Below are 22,869 nucleotides of genomic sequence, written 5' to 3' on the forward strand. Positions count from 1 at the left end.
CAGGGCAACACAGGGAAGGAGGGCTAGAATGGAGCAGGAGACCAGGGCCAAGCCCAGCTGCCCTAGGGCCCTCGGGTATTGGTCAGGGGCTGAGCTTCAGCTATGGGAATGTGCCCAGTGGTCGGAGGTGGTCAGGCAGGTGTGAGGCACTCTGCTGTCATCCTGTCACTGTCCCCCCACCTGCCAGGGAACCAGATGCACCCTCCCCAGGGCAGGTGGGGTCCAGTCATACCTGGAGGACTCTTGGTACAGAGTGCAGGAAAGGGGGCAGGCAGGACAACAGCATCAGGTGGGGGGCAGGTTTGTCTTCCTGCTTCCACGACGCAGGACTGAGTAGAAGGAACACCATCCCCAACCCTGCCTCCCTGCCTGTAGCCATTCCTGATCTCTAGAACCTCCTGCCAGGGTGATGCCAGCCCCCACTGGTGGCCCCCACACAGGGCGTGGCAGAACCTGGCAACCTCAGGTCCCTGGGCCCAAGCTGGATGATAGTGGCTGGTGTCTGTCCCGGGCACTGTTCTGAGCGTGTGGTGTGCAGTCTCGTACTTGACTTTCACAGCCACCCCCCGAGGGGGCGCTGTATGAGCCTCAGCGAGTGGACTCTGAAAAGCAGAGCGACCAGCCCAAGGTCACATAGCTTCACACACAGGTCCACGTGAGCCGGAACCTGGGCTTCTCACCCCGCACTGATCTGCCTCCCTCCAGGCTGGCAGACAGTGAGAGGGCCGTGTCCTTGAGGCCGGAGGAGGGCTGGGCCAGACCACCCCAGGGGGAAAATGCAGGCCGAGCCCAGGACACTGACCCGAGCCCACACTCACTCTGCAAGCTTTAGGACTCAGATTCCCAGCACTCTGCCGTGTCCCCGGCTTCCCAGCGAAGGGGAGTCGGTGCTTCCTGCCATTGGCAGTGCCAGACAATTAACAGTGGAGAATAATTGCTCTGGCAGTGCCAGCAGCCCACTTTGGCTGATGAGATGGGGAAGGTCAGATGCCGATGCTGGGCATCGGGGCCAACTGGCTGCAGTGGGGACAGGGACCAAGGCTGTCAGGAGGGGCCACAAGAGCTCCTGTACCCCAAGCCCAACAGGGTCCTGGGGCCCCAGAGTGACAGGGAGCCTCCTCCTGGGCCCTGCTGAAGACTCAGGGTGCCGAGTTGAACTTGGCCTTCATGCCCAGGGACAGAAAGGCCACTCAGGCCCTGGCTGTGGTCTTTCTGCCTCCGTCCAGGCATCTGGCCTGACAGCATACAGGCAGGGAGGTGGCCAGAGTCTGGGCAGGAGTCGGCACTGTAGTCACTTTGACTGGGGGTGCAAGGAGGGGTACACAGAGTGGGCAGACCGGAGCTGGGACGCCCCCAAGCCAGCAGGACAGGGTGGGTACCCCACTCAGCACTGACACTGCATGTCTCCGGCCCCCAGACAGAGCTGTGACACGGCCCCCCTCGCAGCTGACGACACTGCCCGCCATGGCAAGCCCCACTCTGAGCCCCGACTCCTCATCACATGAGGCCCTGTCGGCCCCCACCTGCTCTCCCACCTCTGACTCCGAGAACCTCAGCCCCGATGAGCTGGAGCTGCTGGCCAAACTTGAAGAGCAGAACCGGTGAGTTGGGGCCTGGGGCGCAGGGAAGGGCCTGGGGTACAGCCTGGGCCCCACCCAGAAGCTCCTGGGTGCCCCTTCATCTCAGAGCTGGGCCAGGCCCCCACCAGGCAAAGTCACAGCTACCACCAGATATTTAATGAGGGACATTCTGTCCTTCTCCCAAACCAAAGTGAGTAACCCCTCCCCACTGTTCAGATGAGGAGACTGAGGTTCCAAGAGGTTGAGTGGAGCTGGCCATCATTTGTGCACTTGCTGCTAACCAAAAGGTTGGTGGTTCAAGTCCACCCAGAGGTGCCTCCAAAGAAAGGCCTGGCGATCTACTGCCAAAAAATCAGCCACTGAAAACCCTACGCAGCACAGTTCTACTCTGACACACACGGGGGCGCCATGGGCTGGAGTCAACTCCACAGCAACTGGTTTGGTTTTATTGGGAGAAAGAAGCTAAAGCCTCAGCCTCCAGGGGGCCTTTCCACATTCCTCTTGGGCTCTGCCCCTTGCTAGCTGTGCACCCTCCATTGGACGTTCACCCTCTCTGTGCCTGTAAAGTGTAGGTCATCACAAAACCCAGCCCACAGGGTTGGTAGGACAGTCAGATGAGCTCAAGGCCCAGCACAGAATGGGAACGGACAAAACAGAAGCTGCTTTAGGGGCGACAGATGAGAAAAACACAGCTCAGAGAGGTTAGGTGACTAGCCAAGGTCACACAGCAGAAGCTTCCAGACCCTCAGCACAAGTGATGTGGATCCCATCCGTGGCATCCTCTGAGACCCCAGTTGGAGGCACTGGGCTCCCTGCAGCTCCCTGGACCCCAGGAGTTGTGGCCTAGCCCTCTCACCCCCACCTCCAATGGTCCTTCCCGCCCAGGCTCCTGGAGGCCGACTCCAAGTCCATGCGCTCCATGAACGGCTCCCGGCGGAACAGCGGCTCCTCACTGGTGTCCAGCTCCTCGGCCTCCTCTAACCTGAGCCACCTGGAAGAGGACACGTGGATCCTGTGGGGCCGCATCGCCAACGAGTGGGAGGAGTGGCGGCGCAGGAAGGAGAAGCTGCTCAAGGTGGCGTGGGCAGGCGGCACAGGCAGTGCTGACGTGTGGTCACTGGGCCACGGCAAGGCGCCAGGCCCCACACCAGGCAGGCCCCGGTGACAGGCACCAGCAAGGTGAGGCAGGGCCTGCCAGGGGCCCCAGTTGGGCACAGGGCAGGGGGGAGAGGTGCAGCCACTGCCAGGGTGTCTCACATGGAGCCCTGGGTGCTGCGAACGATTAAGGTGCTCAGCTACTAACCCAAAGGTTAAAGGTTTGAGTCCACCCAGAGGCACCTCAGAAGAAAGCCCTGGCGATCTACTTCTGAAAACTCAGCCATTGAAAACTCTATCGAGCGCAGTTCTGCTCTAACACACTTGGGGTCGCCATGAGTCAAAGTTGTGTCGGCGGGAACTGATTTTGTTGCCAGGGCAAGGGGAGAGGAGAGAGTGGGTGGGAGGGCAACACAGGCAAGTGGCTGAGCGCTGAGTTCCACATCTCAAGTACACACACGTTTCTGCTTCTGGGTTCCAGAAAGGACTGGGGGCAGCACATTAAGGACTGTGGACTCTTGATCTGCAGCACGGTGGCACAGACAAGTTCGGTGCCATGAGCACTTTGGGGGCCAGCTACATCTCAGGGTGGCTGGGGTGAGAGCGTGGCCTGGGGAGGTGGGGGTCCAGCCCAGCCTCCCACTGCCTGCCCCGCCACGTCCCCAGGAGCTGATCCGCAAGGGCATCCCGCATCACTTCCGGGCCATCGTCTGGCAGCTTCTGTGCAGCGCCACGGACATGCCCGTCAAGAACCAGTACTCCGAGCTGCTCAAGATGTCGTCACCCTGCGAGAAGCTGATCCGCAGGGACATCGCCCGCACCTACCCGGAGCACGAGTTCTTCAAGGGCCAGGACAGCCTGGGCCAGGAGGTCCTCTTCAATGTCATGAAGGTGAGGCCAGAGGTCCCAGGCTCCTGTCCTCCACCGCCTAGGCCTCGTGCCCCTGGCTCTGCCTCGGGGGCCTGCCGAAGAAGCACTCCCCACCCTGCCTGCTTCTGCTGGGCCCGCAGGACCCTGCCCTGATAGCACGCACGTTCCCTTCCAGGCCTACTCCCTGGTGGACCGCGAGGTGGGCTACTGCCAGGGCAGCGCCTTCATCGTGGGCCTGCTCCTCATGCAGGTAGGTGGACACAGCAGAGTAGCCCCTCCACCCAGTGTCCTCCCGGGGTCAGTGCCTAGGGCCTCCGTCTCTGCCCACCTATGTCCTCTGACAGTCCCCAAGCCCAGACCCCAGCGAGTGAATATGAGCAGCTGGACACCTGTCCTGGCTGGGTCCTGTCCACTGTACCACCCGAGGCAGAGACGGGCTGGAAGGGCAGGCTATCCTACTCCATCACCTCCCAGGGCTGAAAGGGGAACTCAGGCCAGGGACTTAGTGAGCCAATGTCACATCTATGGGGCCTGGAATTTTCCTTCAGAGAAGCCAGAAGGCTTAGGAGGGGAGAAAGGAGACAGCTGGGAGTTGGCCACACCTGGGTTCAAGTCCCACCTCCACTGTTTCCTGCCACGTGGCCTTTGGCGGTTTACTTAAGCCTCAGATTCTCCATCAGTAAAGCAGAGTGGCGATATTTACCCCAGAGGTTCATGGACAGGATCCAGGGAGAGACATCCAGGGCTGGCTCGGCCTGGTCACTAGGCACAGTCAGTGTCCGTTAAATGTAAACGGAACAGAAACAGGCCCTGGGTGAAGTGCTGCACACCAGGGCCATCAGAGGAGCAGCCAGCACAGCCCTAGCTGCCCAGTCCCCTCCCCGTCTCCCACCCCTGCCTCCCAGATGCCCGAGGAGGAGGCGTTCTGTGTGTTCGTGCGGCTGATGCAGGAGTACCGCCTCCGGGAACTCTTCAAGCCCAGCATGGCCGAGCTGGGGCTCTGCATCTACCAGTTCGAGTACATGCTGCAGGTGAGCAGTCTCCTGGCCCATTCCACCTCCGCCGGCCCACCCGCACAGCAACAGGCCCACGGGTGCTAACCTAGGCGGCCCCCAGGGCTGAGACACCACGTCTGCATGTTCCAGCTCACAAGGGGATGCCTGTCCCCAGGGACTGTGTGGCCCTGCCCCGAAGGATGCTTCCAGGACAGACCAAGAACCAGCCGCTTAAAGTAGGGCTACAGAGCGCTCAGGGCTCCCAGAGCCCGCTGAGCAGAGGGGTGGGGTGGGCTCATTTGCTCAGACACACCCCCGGCCCCCTCCCTGTCTGCCCCGGGTGTGTAGAGGGGAGGGAAAGTGTCGTCTGCCTGCCTCTGCTGATTACTGGGGAGCCACAGACGTCTTTGTTTATAAATAGCAGCCCCCACAGGGCCCTGCTCCTGGCTGGCAGACAGAGCACATGCACACGCGCACACACACGTACACGTGTGCACGCGCTCTAGCCTGCTCCAGAAGCTGGGTGCAGGTGGGGCTGGGAGGCCCCACTCCTCAGGCCTGGAGGACGGGGAGGTGCTGCGCCCAAGATGACCTGGCAGTTCTGACAAGTGGGTGCCCTGGGCTCGCAGTGGCTCTCTGTCGCCCCAGAGGAGCAGCCAACCCCGCCTCAGGCTGGGCAGCCAAGACCTTCCACGTGGGGAAGTAGATGACACCATGTTAACCGAGGCAGGGGAGCAGGAGAAACCAAGAGTCCATTCCCTTGATGAAGGACATCCAGGGGGTCCCGGCACCTTCTCCTTTCTCCAGCCTCAGTTTCCCCACTGGCCTGTCACTTAGCAGTCATCATAGTCCAGGCCAATAGAACAGGCAACCCCTAAGCTTGGCGGTGCCCAGCCTCATGCTGGGAGCTGCGGGTGGGCTGTGATGAGCGCCCACCAGGGGTCGAGGGCTCAAGGTCATTCCCTGGATGACCTTTGGGGAGTTATGTCACTGCTCTGAGCCTCAGAATCACCTTCCGGGGTGCTCTGGGGATGCACGAGTTGGTGCAATGGAGCAGACAGGCCAGCGCCTGCCTGGGGTGTGCACCCAACACCCGCCAGCTGCTCTCACCACCCGCCTGCATGCCCACCTCGTGGGGCTCGAAGCTCTGGAGGGCTCCAGCATCTGGCACACACAGTGCTGCATGTGGGAGCAGAGGAGGGGAGCCAAGGGCCGCCAGGCAGTCAGGGAAGGCTGCCTGGAGGTGGCAGCGCTAACCCCAGCACCGGCAGGTGCAGGGGGCCCAGTGGGCGTGGACAGCTGGCCCAGGGCCCTCCTCACAGCACCCACCCACCTCCCCCACCCACAGGAGCAGCTTCCGGACCTGAACACACACTTCCGCTCCCAGAGCTTCCACACGTCCATGTACGCCTCGTCCTGGTTCCTCACACTCTTCCTGACCACCTTCCCGCTGCCTGTGGCCACCCGCGTCTTCGACATCTTCATGTACGAGGTGAGAACCCGGCCCGGGAGGCCCCGGGAGGCTCTGGACCCAGAGAGTCTTGTCCCACATGGGAAACCGGAAATGAATCCTGGGCTGAGGAAGGGCTGGGGCAGAGAGAAGGCACCTGGGGGACAGGACAGGAGACAGAACACCACCCCTGCCTTCGCAGGGGCTGGAGATCGTGTTCCGGGTGGGCCTGGCCCTGCTGCAGGTGAACCAGATGGAGCTGATGCAGCTGGACATGGAGGGGATGTCCCAGGTGGGTCAGGGGAGGGGCATCCCTGAGTGTCCCTGATCCTTTCCTTCCAGCTCTGCCCTCCCTGTAGGAACCAGGGGCATCCTGAGCAGGAAACAGGCTCTGGGACAGAGGGAGGCCCCTGCCCAGGAAGAGGCCTGGGAGTTCCCACCCCCTCTCCCTGCCCCCAGCTCCAGGTCCCCCAAAGCCTGAACATCCCCACTGGTAAATAGTAGGACAAGCCAAACTATGGGGCTTGGGCTGCAGTTTCTGCCCCAGCTGACCAGCCAGCGAGGGCACAGCAGGGGTGAGGGGTCGGGGCAGCCCTACACCTGCCCTGCCTGCACACTGGCGGAGAGGCTGCCTGCTTCCCGCCACCGCACCCCACACGCAGGCCCTGCCCCCTCCAGCACCCTCCAGCTGGTGCTCAGGGAAGAATGCACAAAGGCCACAGTTGTGTCCGCGGACACGGGCATCCATTGTCTGCAGCTGCCGGATGGGGCTAGCTGGGCGGGGGAGTGGGAGCCAGGCTTCCCCCGAACCGCAGCAAGCTGTGGCCACTGCCACTGGTACTTAACCCTTTGCTGAGGTTCGAGGGGCCAGGCCAACCTCTCTGGGGTCTTCTTCCGCCAGGGTTGGTCCAGCCACCCGATGCCTCAGCATCCGCCTTGCCCCTGCTTGTCTGGGTTTTGCTGGTCCTTCCTCTCCCTCCCTCAGAGAGGGTCCTGGGTGCTCAGACACCGCCCGGCCCAGCCTGTGTCCTCCTGAACACTGAAGCCTTGGCCGCCCACACCTACTCAGTCATTCAGTCCCCCCAAAAGCACTACCAAGCGTCCACACGGCCAGACCCTCCACGGGGACATGGCAGCATCCAGGCAGACAGTACCCCCTTCCTCTCCAAGTGCCTATGCCCCCCAAGGAGGCAGAAGCCGCAGGGACTCGGCAGGCCCAGACAGAGCCGCGTCTCGGTGACTGCCTATGTCCCCACAGTACTTCCAGAGGGTGATCCCCCACCAGTTCGACAGCTGCCCGGACAAGCTGATCCTCAAGGCCTACCAGGTCAAGTACAACCCCAAGAAGATGAAAAGGTCAGTGCCCGATCGGCAGCCTGGAGGGCTGGGGCATCCCCAGCGGTGGGACAGTGACCACATTGGCCTCCCCCCGTTGCAGGCTGGAGAAGGAGTACGCAGCCATGAAGAGCAAGGAGATGGAGGAGCAGATCGAGATCAAAGTGAGTCAGTGGGAGGGAACAGCATGGGGCGCCCTAGGGGGCTCCTCTCCAACACACAGGTTTCTTGCTCACCGGCCAGCAGCCGCTAGAGGGCGGCCCTGCCCTGCACATGCAGAGGACCAGGCTCCCTCCACTCACCCCCAGCGCAGCAGCCTGCCCCCCAGACCCTGTTCTCAGCGTCCGAAACAGCAGCTACGGAGGCAGCCACGGTCCCTGCCCTCCTGGGCATAGTGGGGAGAATAAGCTGATAGAGAGTAGAGGGCGCCTGATATGAAGTGCCCCACATAGCACGTGCAGGGGGATAGAGGACTGCTGGGCCAGAGCTGGCCTGGGGAAGAAATGTTCCAGGCGCTGGAACCCAGTGCGAAGGGCCCAAGGCAGCAGCGTCCTGGCAGCTATAGGAGTATCCAGAAGGCTGAGACAGCAGGAGCCCCCAAGGCTGGCAGGGACCAGACACCGGGATGTATGGGCCAGGTTTGGGGGCTTCCTATGCATGCAGCACCTCTGAGCCTAGGCTCCCCTCTCTCTCCTTCTTTCTGCTTTTATCCCTCCACACGTGACTGGTTATCCACTCAACAAGCATTTATTGAGCCCTTGCTGTGTGCCAGCGTCACAGTAAAGACTGGGGGACCCCCCAGTCCAGTGGGGGACAGGCCCAAACACAAACTCCAGCACAGCCTGGCTCTGTCCTCTTCAGTGGCAGTCACACAAGGGCTTGGACTGGACTTCCACAGACCGAGGTTCAAGTCCCAGCTCCACCATGTTCGGCTGTGTGAATTCACCTGTCTGAGCCTGACTGTTCCCGTATGTAAAATGGGGATGATGCTTTATCTCCTGTTCAAATTATTATTATTACCCCTCCCATCATCATCTCCAGCTTCCTAGAAAGACAGGGGGAGAACCTAGATGAGAACCTGGCTCACCTGCCGCCCATACCTGAGCAGGGAGGAGGGCATCATTGTCCTGGCCATGTTTGTAGGTTTTCCAGAAAGGCTCTTGTGTCCTGATTTTTGTAGCATCCCCCTCTCAGTAATGGAAGTCTGACAGATACACCCGTCCAAACATGTGTGTCTCACTCTCATACAGACAAGGGCCTGCTGCCATCTGGTGACCATGAGCGGCACAGCGGGCCCTCGGGTGTTGGGCCACATGCCCAGCCTGCAAATTTCGCAGGGTGGGTGTCTTCAGAGCCCCCAACCAGCCTTAAAGGGTCGGGGCAGATGCCTTCTCCCACCATCCGACCCTTTGTTCTTTCCCTTTACCCCCACGGAGCTCTCACTCGCTCTTCCTCTCGTTTGTAAGCAGAAGAAAGGCAAGGTGGTAGCCAGGGCACCTCCAGCTCCGAGGTAGTTCTACTCAGTGAGCGGGGGGTTGAGGCCGGAGGGAGGGCAGGGCAATCCAGAGGTCGGGGTTCAGGATTCCAGATCACCGTGAGGGACAGACGCCTGCGCCTTCAGAGCTCTGAGCCCGGCCCACTCTGACTCAGTTTCCCCTCTGACTCAGTGCAATCTCATGAGATGAGTCAATGTCCAGATTTTCTCTAACCGCAGTTGCTTCCTGGGAATGTTATGGGCGTTTCCATCACATTTTCTCTCAGGAAGAAAACGAGAAAATTTTCTGTGTGCTCCACAAGGAGGCAGGATCCTCACTAATCTGCTAATCTAAACGAAATCTGTGTCTAATTTCGTATGTGTGTAGGTAGGCACATATGTAAACCTCACCTGAGGACATTGATGGTTCAGTGGTAGAATTCTCGCCTCCCATGCCGGAGACCTGGGTTCAATTCCGGCCAATGCACCTCATGAGTAGCCACCACCCATCTGTCAGTGGAGGCTTGAGTGTTGCTATGATGCTGAACAGGTTTCAGCAGAGCTTCCAGACTAAGATGGACGAGGAAGAAAGGCCTGATGATCTCCTTCCAAAAATCAGCCAATGAAAACCCTGTGGATCACAACAATCCAGTCCGAAACCAATCGTGGGGCTGGCGCAGGACCGGGCAATGTTTCATTCCATTGTGCATGGTGTCCCCATGAGACGGGAACCCAACAGAATAGCAGCCAGAGACCAACGACAGCCTCACCTGCATCCGCAAAGGTGGCTGGGTAACCTAAAACCACAACGATTAACCAGAATCTGTCAGTGCAGCAAGGGAGACCATCTCCAAAACCCCACTGGGGGAAGTGACAGCTGTTGAATGCAGCTTGCCCTTGGCGGCTCACAGAAATGTGGTTGTCGTGCCACAGGAAGCGGGTGTGGTTAGCAAGACACTCTCGCCAGGACTCACACTCTGAGAGGAGTTTGTCCTGGGAGATTTTAACCCAGGGGCCTGGAGCAAAGCAATGAGGAACACAGGGCAGGGAGTGCCATCTGGTAGTAGAGTCACCAAAACTGCAGAGGCACCACACTGGCCCCAGTGTGGGGCGGACACAGGCTCCCAAGGAGGGAGCAGGGGCTGACCACAACCACAAACAGCATTTTTACTGAACCAAGGTTTGCTTAAAAAAAATGAACGGCCCTTCTGAACGGGAAGGAGCCGCTGAGTGGTGGAAACGGTTAATGCGCTCAGCTGCTAACCAAAAGTTGGAGGTTCAAGTCCATCCAGAGGAGCCTTGGAAGAAAGGCCTGGAGAGCTAGTTACTGCCCCAAAAGCAGCCATTGAAAACCCTATAGAGTCCAGTTCTACTCTGAACCACAGGGGGTCTCCATGAGTCAGAATCCCGGAATGGACTAGATGGTAACTCGTTTGTTTTTTCTAAAGGGGAGTTGGTTCCTGTCAGTTCTGAAATTCCTGAGCTGGAAGGGAAGATGCTGGCTGAGCTCCGGCGCACGTGGCTCCGTCCTGCCCGGGGGGTGGGTGCGTGGTGAGGGGGTGCACGAGTGGGAGGCAGGTCTGACATGCCTGCCTTTCCTCCCATAGAGACTTCGGACGGAGAACCGGCTCCTGAAACAGCGGATTGAGACTCTGGAGAAGGTGAGGGGCGTGGCCACCAGCCTGTGGCACCGAGTCCGCCAGGCCGGGAGCAGGACCCAGCAGCCGAGGGCCGGCCCGCCCCTGGCCCCTGTCCTTGAACTGTGAATGAACCCAACGGGGCCCGGGGCCGCCGCGAGCCCCGCTGAGATTTGGGCGGCGGCTTAATTGGAGGCTGCGGTGAAACTTCACTCGCGCTGCGATCCACTGTAATTAACCCGGGGGTTGGGGTTTGGTCATCACCCGATTAACTGCAAACACCGGAACCCGCCTGTCTTTAGTGCCCCCGCCAATCCCCCCCGTGCCGCTCGGGTGCGGGAGGAGGCAGAACTGCTTTGACTGAAGTGCCGCGGAATGGGTCAACGAGGCACCCCACCCTACAATTTGGAAGTCTCAATCTCAAAAAAAAAAAAAAAAAAGGCCGACTAGAGGAAGAGAGGGTGGCATTGCCACCACGGTCTTGACCCTGGACCCCGGCTTTTTAAAGATGGGGGGCGAGGGCTCCCTGGGCGCCCACTTCCTGCCCCTCCGCCCTTCTGGGAAGTGGGCCCTCCTTGTCATCCGACCCTCCGCTGACCACAGGAGTCAGGCCGTCTCAGGATTCTACTGCCCTTGACCCAAAGCCCGGGTCTTCCCGTTATTCTTGGCCACCAGGCCGGCGCCGCCACCTCAGGCCTCCGGGGAGGCGCCTCCTCACTCGTATTCCAGGCGCTGAGGCCTCCCACCTGCAGGGTGGGGCGGTGGGCGGCCCGGCCCCTCCCCACACACCCGCACCCAGACCCCTCCCTCTCCAGGACGGACTGGCTCTGGCTTCGGTCTTCCTCCGGGTCCTCTCCTGCCGGGTCTCTGGTCTTCACTGCTCTCTCCCTGCTTCTAGAGATAGTCCACTGCGTTAGTGACCCGCGTTCTTGTCTGTCTCTCCCTTTCCTGTCCCGCGCCTTCCGCTCTGCTCCTCCCCCTGTCGCTCGGACCCCCTCCACCGGGTAGGAGAGCGCTGCTCTGGCTGATAGGTTAATCCAGGTACTGTAGCTTTTTGTCTCCCTCTCCGACTCCCTTCCTGGCGCCTGCCCTGCACACGACAGCCAGTCACCGCCTCATCCCTGGCTGCTGCCATTCTGAGGGGATGGGGGTAGGCCTGGCGCCGTGCATGGGGGCAGCTGAGGACGCTTCTCAGGGGAGACAGAGGCCTTCTGGGGGGGCGTGTGAAGTGGAGAGGAAATGTGAGGTGTGGGGATGCCGCTTCACGCATGTGGACAGAAAGTCCCCTTCCTTCAGGGGACATGGGTAGGGACCAGGGACATCTCGGGGACCCTAAGAGTGTGTCAGCTCCAGGCCCTGGTGTGTGCACTTCCCTGAGCTTCCCGACTACACACACACTCACACTTATAATACCCCCACACTCACTGACACACACGTGCTCACAAACACACTCCCACACATTCTCACTCATTTGCACACATGCACACACAGCGCCCCCACCTGGCCTTTCACACTGCTCTCTGCTTCTACCTGCAAGGCCTGGCGTCTTCTCTCACTCACCTGCTTCTGCTGGCACCTCATCTTGAATGGCTTTACCTGAAAGCTTCCACCCGCCACCTGGTGGCTCCGAGCCTGGAATGGGGGACCCAGGTTGGGTGGGGTGAGGGGATGAGGCTGTGGGAAGGCCCCGGGAGAGGTGTGTCCCACCTCCCAACCCAGCCAAGGCCGCCAGCCCCAAGGATGGAGCTCAGGCCCCTCCAGGTGTCCCATACCTGCCTGTCCCCTCCCAGGGCAGGGTAGAGCTACCCAGCCCATCCCCCAGCTGGGGGGGGGTGCCCCATCCCAGGCTCTGGGTGCCGGAGGCCTCGCCCTCACTTCCACCCCACCCTGGCCCTTCTGTGAGCCCAGACTCCCTGAACTCCCTACGGTCGGAGGCAGGGCCTGGAGGTCCAGCAGAGGGTCACGGCCCCCTCCTTGCTGTGCTCAGGGGCAGGTGACGCGGGCGCAGGAGGCCGAGGAGAACTACGTCATCAAGCGGGAGCTGGCCGTGGTGCGGCAGCAGTGCAGCTCGGCGGCGGAAGACCTGCAGAAGGCGCAGAGCACCATCCGGCAGCTGCAGGAGCAGCAGGTACCCCAGCTGCCTTCAGGCCTCCCCGCAGAGCCCCTGGCCTCCTGTGCCTTGCTGGGTACAGATTCTCCCCCAGCACCTCCCTGCAGCAGCCCAGGGGGCGGGGGGGAGAGAGTAAGGGGATGCTGTGAGTGCCATGTCCTGCCACCCAGTGGGGTATCTGGTCACCTGCCCAGCCAGAGGGGGCGCAACTCTGGCCCCAGGGACGTCCTTCACCACCAGTCAGATCTTTTGGGGCCCAGGTGGCACCCTGACTTCACGGCACCCATCCCTCCTGGGGCTCCACTGGGCACCCATACATGGCCTCAGCTGACGGGGCTTGTGAGTCCTCAGGGGAGCCTTGGCACCTCCCCAGGGTTGAAGGGCCAGCCATGCAGGGCAGGAGCTAGGACAAGGGACAAGGGACAAGGGAGGGGCTCCCTTCTCCAGTGCCAGGGCTATGTCTCCCTGGTGCCGCACCCCAGGACTCTGGGTCTGGTCTGTGCCGCTCTGATCTGGAGGGAGGGGCAGCCCAAGTCTGCTGTGAGGTCAGGATCCAGTGGTGGGAAGGCCCAGGGCTGGAGTACTGCCCCCCACAATCCGCTTCCCTGGGAGGGGCTCCGAGAACCCTTTCCTGCAGCTGCACCCAGCAGGCGCTGCAGTCCCAAGAGCAGTGGCTCACAGATGCACACACACCTGGAGAGCGGGGAGACATGCTGCCGGCTCCTCAGGCCCCTGTACCCCAGGGCTGGACCAAGCCAGGCCTGGCGGCGGTGTGGGGGCCCCAATTTGGAGGAAACACAGCGATGCCCCCTGTCCGGCCAGTCAGACATTTTCCAGCCGTGCCACCCACCAAGTGGCCAGCACCGAGGTCCGGCCTTGGAAGGGGTGCAGAGATAGGTGGGGCCCAGGTCCATGCCCCTAGGCCCAGCGAGAGGAGCTGCAGGCATCAGGAGGTGGCAAGGGGAGTGGGTGGCCCCGGGCTCCAGGAGAGGTTCCTGGAGGAGGTGCAGCCTGGCCTGGGCTTGGAATGGGGCCTGGAGCACGTCTGGGCCAGGATCACCAGCACCCATGGATCCCGAGACCCACAGTGGCGGAGGCAGGGGTGGATTAGCCAATAGGCAAGGTAAGGACAGTGCTTACCTTGCTTACCAGATCATCTGTAGTGAAAAATTTCATATAGATTTCACATCAGAGATTAGTAAATAAGCACAAGTAAGGCCGTGCTTACCTTGCTTACTGGGTCATCCACCCCTGTCAGGGACTGTAAATTTGAAAAGAGGCCTTTGATTGTGTAGGACGGTGCTGTGGGGTTGAGAGAGAGACAGATGCCAGCCATACCTAGAAGCAGACTCTTTGATGTGGTGAAAAAATGTGAAATTGCTCACTAAGCAAGGTAAACACTGTGCTTACCTTGCCTATTGGATAATCCGCCTCTGTTTGGAGGGCAGGGAGCAGTGAAGGAGGCTCGCACTGGGGGAGGGAGGAATGGCGGCGAGGGGCAGCCGGGGCTGGGGAGGCCAAGGTTGTCATCCAGAGAAAACACAGCCACCGGCGCAGCCAGAGGGCGCGACTCCCGTCCCAGGGCCTTCCCGCACCACCGGCCAGATCTTTTTTGGGCCCAGGCGGCACCCTGACCTACACGGCACCCATCACTCCTGGAACCCCTCTAGGCACCTTTCAGGAGCCTTCCGGGCGCTGAGCAAGAGGGTGGTCCCAGCAAACTTCCCCGACCCTTCCCAGTTCTGAAATGAAGACACCTGCTGGTGAGGGTGGGGGTGGGGGTGGGGGTAGAGTGGGAGGCAGGAGATACAGAGAGCCGGGCAGGGCGCGCATGCGCAACGCCGAGCCCCGCCCCGACCCGCGCGGTTAGATTAGGGCACGGGCTGCTGCGCAGGAGCGCGGCCTCCCAGTGCCGGTCCTCGGCTGCCGCTCCAGGCATCCCGGGAAGCCACACGCATCCTGGGACCATGGAAAGTCCCCTTCAGAACGTCCCCTCCGCGCGACTTGCCCAGAAAAGAGGCTGCATCAGAGTCAGGACTCCCGAGAACCCGCAGGCAGACGGGGACCCCCGTGGGGTTCTGCCCCTTCACTCGTGCCAGGAGGGTGGAAGTCACAGGAAGGGCTATCCAGGGTTTATCCTCACCTCCTCTCCACCCGCAGCCTCGTTTCTGCGATCCCCGAGCCTGAGCCCTTCTCCCAGCCCACGGGCTCCGGGGAGGGGGCCACGGGCTGGGCCCGCAGCAGCTGGCATGGAGGCCCAGTGCAGCCCTCTGCCCCCCTAGGATAACCCGCGCCTCACCGAGGACTTCGTGGCGCACCTGGAGACAGAGCTGGAGCAGTCGCGGCTGCGGGAGACAGAGACGCTGGGGGCGCTGCGGGAAATGCAGGACAAGGTCCTGGACATGGAGAAGGTTCGCGTGGGCGAGCAGCTGGGGGGGCCCGGGCCAAGAGAGCTGGGGTTACTGGGTAAGCTTTGGGAGGTGCAGGGCAAGGTCCTAGCCGTGGAGGGGGGCAGCCAGGTGGGTCAGCCTGGGGTCCTCTGGAGTCAGGAGTCAGGACCCCTCCCCCAGGTAAGCCCCCTTGCAGGAGACATCATCTGCTGAGGCCAGTACCCAGAGTGCCCTCCCTGTGCCAGCGCCACCGCTTCGTTTCTGTCTGGACCAGGCACATCCTTGGCCCAGTCGCCGCTCCTTTCTCATCCATTGACTCTCACAGGGTCAGGGAGGGTGGGAAGTTGGCCTTCTACACCCAGACCCCCCCCCCAAGCCCTGGAGATACACACGTGTGTGTGCACATACACACACGCCTGGCTTCCTGCCCAGGATGCAGCACAATGCCACGTGGGCACCCGGCCCTCAGTAGGAGGCACAGCCGCCAGCAGCGTGGCCGGCCTTCATGAGCTTCAGGACACCGTATCTCACCTGTGTGTGTCTCCCAGGGCCCTGGCTCCCAGATGGAGAGAGGGGAAGGCTCAAGCCTATCAGAGCTGCCCCCACCAGCACCCAGGGGCAGATTGGGGTCCATCCTCTCCCAACTGCAGCCCTGCCTCCTGGGTCCCTCCCCAGCTGCCTTCACATTGACTCAAGTCTCCCACGGAGCTGCAAGAGAAACGGACGCACCCTGCCACCACAGAGCCGCTGGGACCCCTCTCCCCCTGCCAGGGCTACAGCACCACCCCCTGGGGCCTGCACTAGTTTTGGTACCCTCCCTGGTGGCTCTCCCACAGCCTTACAAGCAGCCACCAGCCTCGATCCCCAGCAGCCAGCCCAGAGCTGGGCTTCCCTCCTGCCGCCCACTCCACAGGGGAGCGAAATGTGCACCCAGAACATCCTGTCACACCCCACCCACTCCCAGACCCAAAGGAGGGTTAGTGGGGGCCTCATCCAGGCAGCTGGATTCTGGTCCCTGAGGCTGGAGCCAAATTCCCCATCGCTGAGCCAATGGGACACAGGACAGCCTAGGCTGACCTCAGCCCGTTCCGAGGGAGGGACAGCCTGGCCTGGGGGGTAGTCTTCTCAGCCCCCGCTTGGGGCAGGTGCTTGGTCTGGCCATGGGGACGGGGAACTTCAGGCTACCTCCCTGTGCTATTAGCAGGGACATCTGGTGGGAGGGGGAGCTGTGCTGCTGGGTTCCCGGGGGTTGCCCTAGGGCAGTCCTTGAGAGAGAAGGTACTCCTCACACCCATTTCACACAGGAGAGGCTCGGGCTGGGGTCACGCAGGCGGGATCTGCTCCCTGTACCCTCCGTGCAGGGTGCCGTCCCCCACCCCCACCCCCACCCCAGCCCGGGGCTGCCCAAGGCACAGCTCCAAGGAAACGTGGGGTGGGGCTCTCGGTCCTGCAGGAAGGGCCGCCGCTCCCGTGGGCTCTGACCACCTCTCTCCCCGCAGAGGAACAGCTCGCTGCCCGACGAGAACAACGTGGCGCGGCTGCAGGAGGAGCTGAAGGCGCTCAAGGTGCGCGAGGGCGAGGCTGTAGCCTCCGCGCGGGAGCTGAAGCTGCAGCTACAGGAGCTCTCGGACACCTGGCAGGTGAGGCCCGCGCGGCCCTCGGCCGCTGCCGCGGCTCCTCGCCCAGGCTGACTGCGGCCCCTCCCCGCAGTCCCATCTGTCCCGTGGCGGCCGCTGGAAGGAGTCTCCGCGGAAACTGGTCTTGGGCGAGCTGCAGGACGAGCTGATGAGCGTGCGTCTGCGCGAGGCCCAGGCCCTGGCCGAGGGCCGCGAGCTGCGGCAGCGCGTGGTGGAGCTCGAGACGCAGGTGGGCCGCGCGCGCGCCGGGTGACCAGCTGCAGTCGCGCCGGGCCCAGTGCCGGCGGATCTAGGGTGGGAGCTTGGTGGCCGCGGCCGGTCCCTTGTCTGGGCCGTGACCCCCGCCCTCCCTCCCCCAGGACCACATCCACCGCAACCTGCTGAACCGCGTGGAGGCGGAGCGCGCGGCGCTGCAGGAGAAGCTGCAGTACTTGGCGGCGCAGAACAAGGGACTGCAGACGCAGCTCAGCGAGAGCCGCCGCAAGCAGGCTGAGGCCGAGTGCAAGGTGCCGCCCGCCCGTGGGACTCGCCCCGGGGACCCGCCCCGCGGACCTGCCTCGCGGACCCTGACCGCCCTTTCCCTCGCCCTCCAGAGCAAGGAGGAGGTGATGGCCGTGCGCCTGCGGGAGGCGGACAGCATGGCGGCGGTGGCCGAAATGCGGCAGCGCATCGCGGAGCTGGAGATCCAGGTGAGCGGCGGGAAGCGTGGGTGGGGGGCGGGCCCCAGGGCTGGGCCCTGCCCTGACCCGGGTGACCCGGCTGCCCGCAGAGGGAGGAGGGCCGCATCCAGGGCCAACTGAACCACTCGGACTCCTCGCAGTACATCCGCGAGCTCAAGGACCAGATCGAGGAGCTGAAGGCCGAGGTGAGCGCGAGGCGGGTGTTCGGCGCTGGCGCCGGGCGCCGGGCGGCTGGCCCCTGGGCGAGCCCTTGGTGTCCTCGGCCTCCGTGGGTCCGGCAGTCCACGCCTCAGGCGCGCGCGTCCCCCGCCCAGGTGCGGCTGCTGAAGGGCCCCCCGCCCTTCGAGGACCCGCTGGCCTTTGACGGGCTCAGCCTGGCGCGGCACCTGGACGAGGACTCGCTGCCGTCGTCAGACGAGGAGCTGCTCAGCGTGGGCATGGGCGCCGCGCTGCAGGACGCGCTCTACCCGCTGTCCCCGCGCGACGCACGCTTCTTCCGCCATCTGGAGCGGCCCGCCAAGGACAGCGAGGGCAGCTCGGACAGCGACGCTGACGAGCTGGCCGCGCCCTATAGCCAGGGCCTGGACAACTGAGGCCGCACCCCCGCCAGCCCAGAGCCAGGAGCCAGGGGACTGTCGCGGTCGGGGGCAGCCAGGTCCTCGCTGCCCACGCCTCCGGCCGGCGGTGCCAAACCACGCCCGCATCTGGGGCCAGGTGCGGCAGGGCGCAGAGGGCGGGGCTGAGCCGCGCGGGGTCCTCAGGATTCCCTGGCATCCCCCCTCCCCAGCAGTGTTTACCCATCTTGGTCTGCACCCCTCCGGGACCTCCTACGTCCCGGCGGTGCCTGGGCCAGTCACCAGCGAGGGCAGGAAGTGACCCAGTGGTCCCAGGACTGGACGAGCTCGAAGCTCCCTTCCCCAACAGGCCTCCTTCTGGGACAAGGGTGGCCCTGCTGGGAAGAGCCCAGGAGCTGGAGGGACCCGAGGCAGGAGGGGCACCTCTGGGCTGGATGCTGCTCACCACCATCAGATGCCCCTCGGTACACAAGGACCCTTGACCAGCCCCTGGCCGCTGGGGACAGATGGCCGGCTGGGCTTTCCTGCCTGGTGCAGGCGTCCTGGCCCCTGCAGCAGAAACCAAAGTCCCCCTTACTGTGTACAGGGCCACCTGGGGTGTGAGCGGCCAGGGGGAGCCAGGCTAGGCCTGGGCAGTGTCTGTCGCTGTTTAGGGGTTGGGGGGCCAGAGCGGCTGCGTGGAAGTGAAGAAGCCCCTCCCCTCGCCCCACCCTTTTCTGTGAGACACTCCCATCACCCAGTTCTTTGCCAGTGATGAAGGAGGGCCCTGTCAGGGCTAGCCTCTCCAGGGGGTCCTCACCTCCAATTCACTTCCTTCCCTTTGCCCCCAGCCCCCCACCTCAGGTCAGGGCCAGGCCCCAGGTGAGGTTTCCCAGTGGAGCCGCCTCCCCCGCGCGGCCTCGTGGTGGTCCCGTGGTCTCTGCTGAGTCAGAGCTGAGAACGGTGCCAAAGTCCAACTCCGCCCCTAGACCCCCCACCCCCACCCCGGGCCTCGGACGGACCTTCGGGGCTGATCCTGGTGCTCCTGGAGCCTCGAGTCGCGTCACAAGCAATCTCCCTGGCGCTTCTGGGGTAGGGATCCATGCTCAGTCCCCCCTTCCCGGTCGCCCACTCCTCAGTATTAAAGCCTGGGGACACTGCCCACCACCATTTTGCACACTGCCTGTTCACACTCCACATGTCGCCCAGGCGGGAAAGATGGAAAATAAAGTGTATTTACATGGTCGTGGATGAGGGGTGCTGAGTAGGGCAGGCCTGGGGTGAGGGGACCACAGCAGCGGAGGGCCGGGGCGGGGGCGGTTGTAGGGTGTCCTTGCAGTGCCTTAGAGTCGGGGATTGAGTCACAGCATTAGGGCCACAAGCTGCTGGGGAGGGTGTGAGCAGAGGTGCTGGGTCTAAGTTAGTATTGGGGAAAATGGGCGACAGAAGGCCAGACTGAGAAACGGCACGTTTACAGCATTTTTGGAAGGGTGGCTTTGGAGATGGCAAGGACTGGAGGGGGGGTCATGATTTTCCACCCAGGTGACTCAACTTGGGTCTCCCCCAAGAGATAATGGAGGAGACACACCAGGGTGGCGGTGTGTGTTAAATGTCCAATAGACAAATGTGCAGAGAAGCCAGGGAAGGCTTCCTGGAGGAAGTGGTGCCAGACCCATCTCCAAGGGCAAAAGCATAAGGGTGAGACATGACAGGGACCAGCAAGAAGCCTATGAAGGAGGGACAGGAGAGAGTGGGCAGGGCCAGACCTGGAGGGATCACTGAAGCCAGGAGCAAGAGTTGGCACCTTGAGGGCAATGGGGAGCCGTGGTGGGAGTAGGTGAGGGGGCACCATCAGAGGGAGCACAGGGCTGGGGCTAGTGAGGAGGCGGGTGCAGACCAAGCTGGGACAGTGAGTGGGAACTCCCGCTGGGGGCAGTGGGGGTGCTGGAGAGGCAGAGTTCTTTGCAGGGTCCCTCATGGAGTGTGTGGGAGAGCTGGGGATGGCAAAGGAAGCTGGGGTCAAGGCAGATGCAACAGGCCCTGCCCTCTACACCCACTGTGGGCAATGCCCCACCACCACCACTGCCTGACACCTGCTGAGCAACAAAGGACAGCCACGTCCCATGTACTGTCCCAGCACACTCAGCTCCTGTGGGCTCAGGCACCAGTCCCAGAAGGCAGAGTTTAACACTGAGACTGAGCCATTGTCCATCTCTCCTGCTCCCACAGGATAACTCCACTCTGCTGGCCCCCAGGATGGGGCAGGACCTAGGGGAGTCATCCCAGACTCTGCCCTGCTCCTCACTGGGGCTGTCCCCTGGCCTTGAGGCCCTGGCTGCCTGGTGTGTCGGGGTCAGCCCCTCCCCTTGGGCTTGTCTTGGCGTCTGGAACCCAGGACACCTGGTCCTCACTGGAGCCGGGCTGGAGAGGAAAACGTCAATGGTTTGCCGCAGAACCTGAAGTTTGAGAACATGCTGGGCCCCCAACTGACTCCCAGGAGTGCAAGTGGCAGTGCCCGTCAGGGACAGGACAGCTTTCTCCTGGGACCCCAGGCTGGGAAGTGGCCATGTCTGGGGGGAGGGCAGGCTGAACTTGGTGGTCTGTGCCTGACAGAAATCTGGCCGCAGGGTGAACTATGGGGACTGGGTCCCGGGAGACAGGGCTTACAGTCCACCATGAGTCCTGCTCTTTTATCTTTTTACCTGCCAGCACTGGGGGTTGGCGTCCCTACCTTGCCTCCATCATTCCAGGTGCAAAACAGGACTCTCAGGGGTGAGTTTGCTGCAGGGGCACTTGGGCAGAGGGAGCCCCTGGCAAGGGCTTGAGGGGCACAACAGTGGGGGTGACTGGGCTGGTGAAGGACAAGGGATTCTGATTGGGGCAGGCAGGTGAAAACATTGTTTGGGGGCCTGGTGAGGATGCCTGAGATGGTGAACAGGGCAAGAATGCCAGGGGTGGAGATGGAACCAGAGCCCCCCAAGGACTCCTGATTGTGAACACTAACGAGGTCACCTGGTTGGAGGGGCCTGAAGAGGACAACCTGAGTTGGGTGAGGATCATGGGTTTGGGTGATGACAAACGGAGAGGAGGGGCAATGTGAGGACTCCCTGGTCTCCCACCCAGCCTTGGAAGAGGCTGCTTCTTCCCTACAGCCCTTCCTGGGGCAGTGGGCCGAACGCCGGCAGAGCCAGGCCGAGGAGTCTCTTGTCCCGCAGAGGCTCTCCGGCCCAGCTCCCGGCCTGCCTCCTGCACGGCGACCTCCTTGGTGCGCCCAGGGTTGGGAAGGTACCGGGAGGAAAACAGGGGGGCACAGAGCTCAGCCGACACCTCCTTCCCTCCTCTCCCGCACTGGGCTCCCACCTCCAGCCCCGACCCCAGCCGTTCTCACACCCAGAGCAGCGCCCCAGGGCGCACAACGTAAGTGGGGTGCGCACTGTGAGAGGAGACCGTGGTAAATGATTCCGTGCCCTCCCAGAAGCATCAGTTCCCCTGCGCCATGCTGTGGTCGCATGTTCACGAGCCCAACCACTTGGGCCGTTTCAGCGCCAAGAGTTGTCACCAGAAGCCGGACATGAAGAAGCACATGTTCTCGCACATGGATGGGAGCGACGCGCGGGACTACGAACACTGCAATGCCCCGCCTCGCACATCCCTTTTATCCCGCAGGAGAAAGATCTTCAGTCAGAGCTCCGACCTGCTCACGCCCAGCGGCCAGCAAGGCCAGGCCCGAGCCCACGCCGCCGCAGCACCCGAGGCGACGGAGAGTTCTCAGCTTACCGACTTTATTGCAAACTCAGGCTGCCTGGGAGAGAATACACCGGGCACGGGGCGGGGCAAGAGGGCGCGGGGCGTGTCCTAAGCCAAGGGGGCGGAGCTAGAGGGGAGAACCTGGGCCAAAAGAGTAGGGGTCTGGGAGGCTGAGGTCAATGGAACAGGGTCCTAGAGAGTAGGAACCGGGACCTAGGGTGTAGGGGTAGGATCTAAAACAGAGGAGTGACAGGGGGCGGTTCCTAAGGCAGGGCTAGGTGTGGAAGGCTGGGCCAGAATCTGTCTCAGTGAAAGGTCTCCACCTCCACCACCGTCCAGTCACCCTGCGGGGAGGCCACGTCGTCCGGGGAGAAGCTGGTGACCGAGGTGATGCTAGCACGGGACTCGTCCAGTGGAGACAGCAGCTCGGCCCAGCGGCCCAGCTCGGCATCGCTGAGTGCAGACCGGGCGCCCCCAGCGCCACCGCCCCCGCCCGCGCCCCCTGCTTCCCTGCCGCCGCCTCCCGTCGCCCCCTCAGCCGCCGCCAGCAGCAGCGTCCGGCTCAGCAGGTGCTGCACGACGCTCGCCTGCAGCGCCCCCAGCGGCAGCTCGCCCAGGCGCGCCGGCTTCGGGCCCCGCGGGGTTGCCCCGGTCCCCGCCGCCGCCGCAGCCACCGCCTTCCCAGCGCCCGCGCCGGGCCCAGGATCCAGAGAGCCGGGAGCTGGGGGCACCGCCTCAGGCCCTTCAGCCTCGTAGATGGTGCACAGACCGTCAGCGGAGCCGGGCCCGGCAGTGGGCGGCCACGGCAAGGGCGCTCCTGTGGGGAGAGGGGCCGTCCAGGCTCAAAGAAAGCCCCACCCAGCCACGAAACCACGCCTATTTTATCAGATGCCCCGCCCCGAGCCACGAAGCCCCGCCCTTCAACATCCACAGCCCACAGCTCTGTCCTGGCCCGGCCAGGTCGGGAGGGTAGCTCACCTGGGGCTCCACGGACGGTCAGCGGCGGGGCGGGGCTTTGGCTCCAGGCGGCCGGGTGGCAGGCGGCGAGCTCCGCTTCGGCGGGCGGGGAGGCCGCGGCGCCGCCCTCAGGCCCGCTGTCGTAGCCGCGCAGCTCCTCGGGCGTGCTGGTGGCACTGCTGCTGTGGCCTGCCAAGTCCGGGCCGCTCAGCGTACTGGATGGGCTGCGCGAGGGTGGTGGCGGTGGGGCCGGAGCCAGCGCCAGGGTCAGCCGTGGGCCCGGGATCGGGGCATCGGGACCCGGGGTCGGGGGTCGGCGAGGGGGCAGCAGAGGAGGTGAGGCGGGGGGAGAGGAAGG

At 63.1% G+C, this 22,869-nt stretch overlaps 2 protein-coding genes across 3 annotated transcripts in view; one reads left to right on the plus strand and one right to left on the minus strand.

Moving 5' to 3' along the window:
- Positions 1–1,464: 1,464 nt before the first annotated feature.
- EVI5L (ecotropic viral integration site 5 like) lies at positions 1,465–17,846 on the plus strand. Of its 2 annotated transcripts, XM_004378390.1 has the most exons (19): positions 1,465–1,601; positions 2,466–2,655; positions 3,342–3,566; positions 3,721–3,795; positions 4,451–4,576; positions 5,889–6,032; positions 6,193–6,282; positions 7,249–7,346; positions 7,429–7,489; positions 10,407–10,460; positions 11,445–11,477; positions 12,424–12,564; positions 14,829–14,957; positions 16,436–16,576; positions 16,647–16,802; positions 16,933–17,079; positions 17,167–17,262; positions 17,343–17,438; positions 17,568–17,846. In XM_004378390.1, exons 1-19 carry the CDS (start codon positions 1,465–1,467, stop codon positions 17,844–17,846), a joined length of 2,418 nt encoding a protein of 805 aa, XP_004378447.1. The 2 variants fall into 2 exon arrangements, with proteins under 2 accessions (XP_004378447.1, XP_004378448.1); XM_004378391.1 differs by lacking the exon at positions 11,445–11,477.
- Positions 17,847–21,859: 4,013 nt separating this feature from the next.
- PRR36 (proline rich 36) overlaps positions 21,860–22,869 on the minus strand; it is a 3,490-nt gene continuing 2,480 nt past the window's right edge. Inside the window, exons 6-7 of the mRNA XM_023733079.1 lie at positions 22,533–22,862; positions 21,860–22,371 (exon numbers count right to left, since the gene is read on the minus strand). Coding sequence (XP_023588847.1) covers positions 21,860–22,371; positions 22,533–22,862 — 842 coding nt within the window. The remainder of the gene's footprint in view (positions 22,372–22,532; positions 22,863–22,869) is intronic.

The sequence above is a fragment of the Trichechus manatus genome, unplaced genomic scaffold (assembly GCF_000243295.1).
Source record: "Trichechus manatus latirostris isolate Lorelei unplaced genomic scaffold, TriManLat1.0 scaffold00057, whole genome shotgun sequence".
In the NCBI taxonomy this organism is placed as follows: domain Eukaryota; kingdom Metazoa; phylum Chordata; class Mammalia; order Sirenia; family Trichechidae; genus Trichechus; species Trichechus manatus.

Bases quoted from the DNA above. Each gene is read 5' to 3' on its own strand.
- EVI5L (XM_004378390.1), top strand. From the start codon at position 1,465: ATGGCAAGCCCCACTCTGAGCCCCGACTCCTCATCACATGAGGCCCTG. The intron at 2,656-3,341 runs GTGGCGTGGGCA...CCACGTCCCCAG, and splicing joins GGAAGGAGAAGCTGCTCAAG to GAGCTGATCCGCAAGGGCAT. The intron at 16,577-16,646 runs GTGAGGCCCGCG...CCCTCCCCGCAG, and splicing joins AGCTCTCGGACACCTGGCAG to TCCCATCTGTCCCGTGGCGG.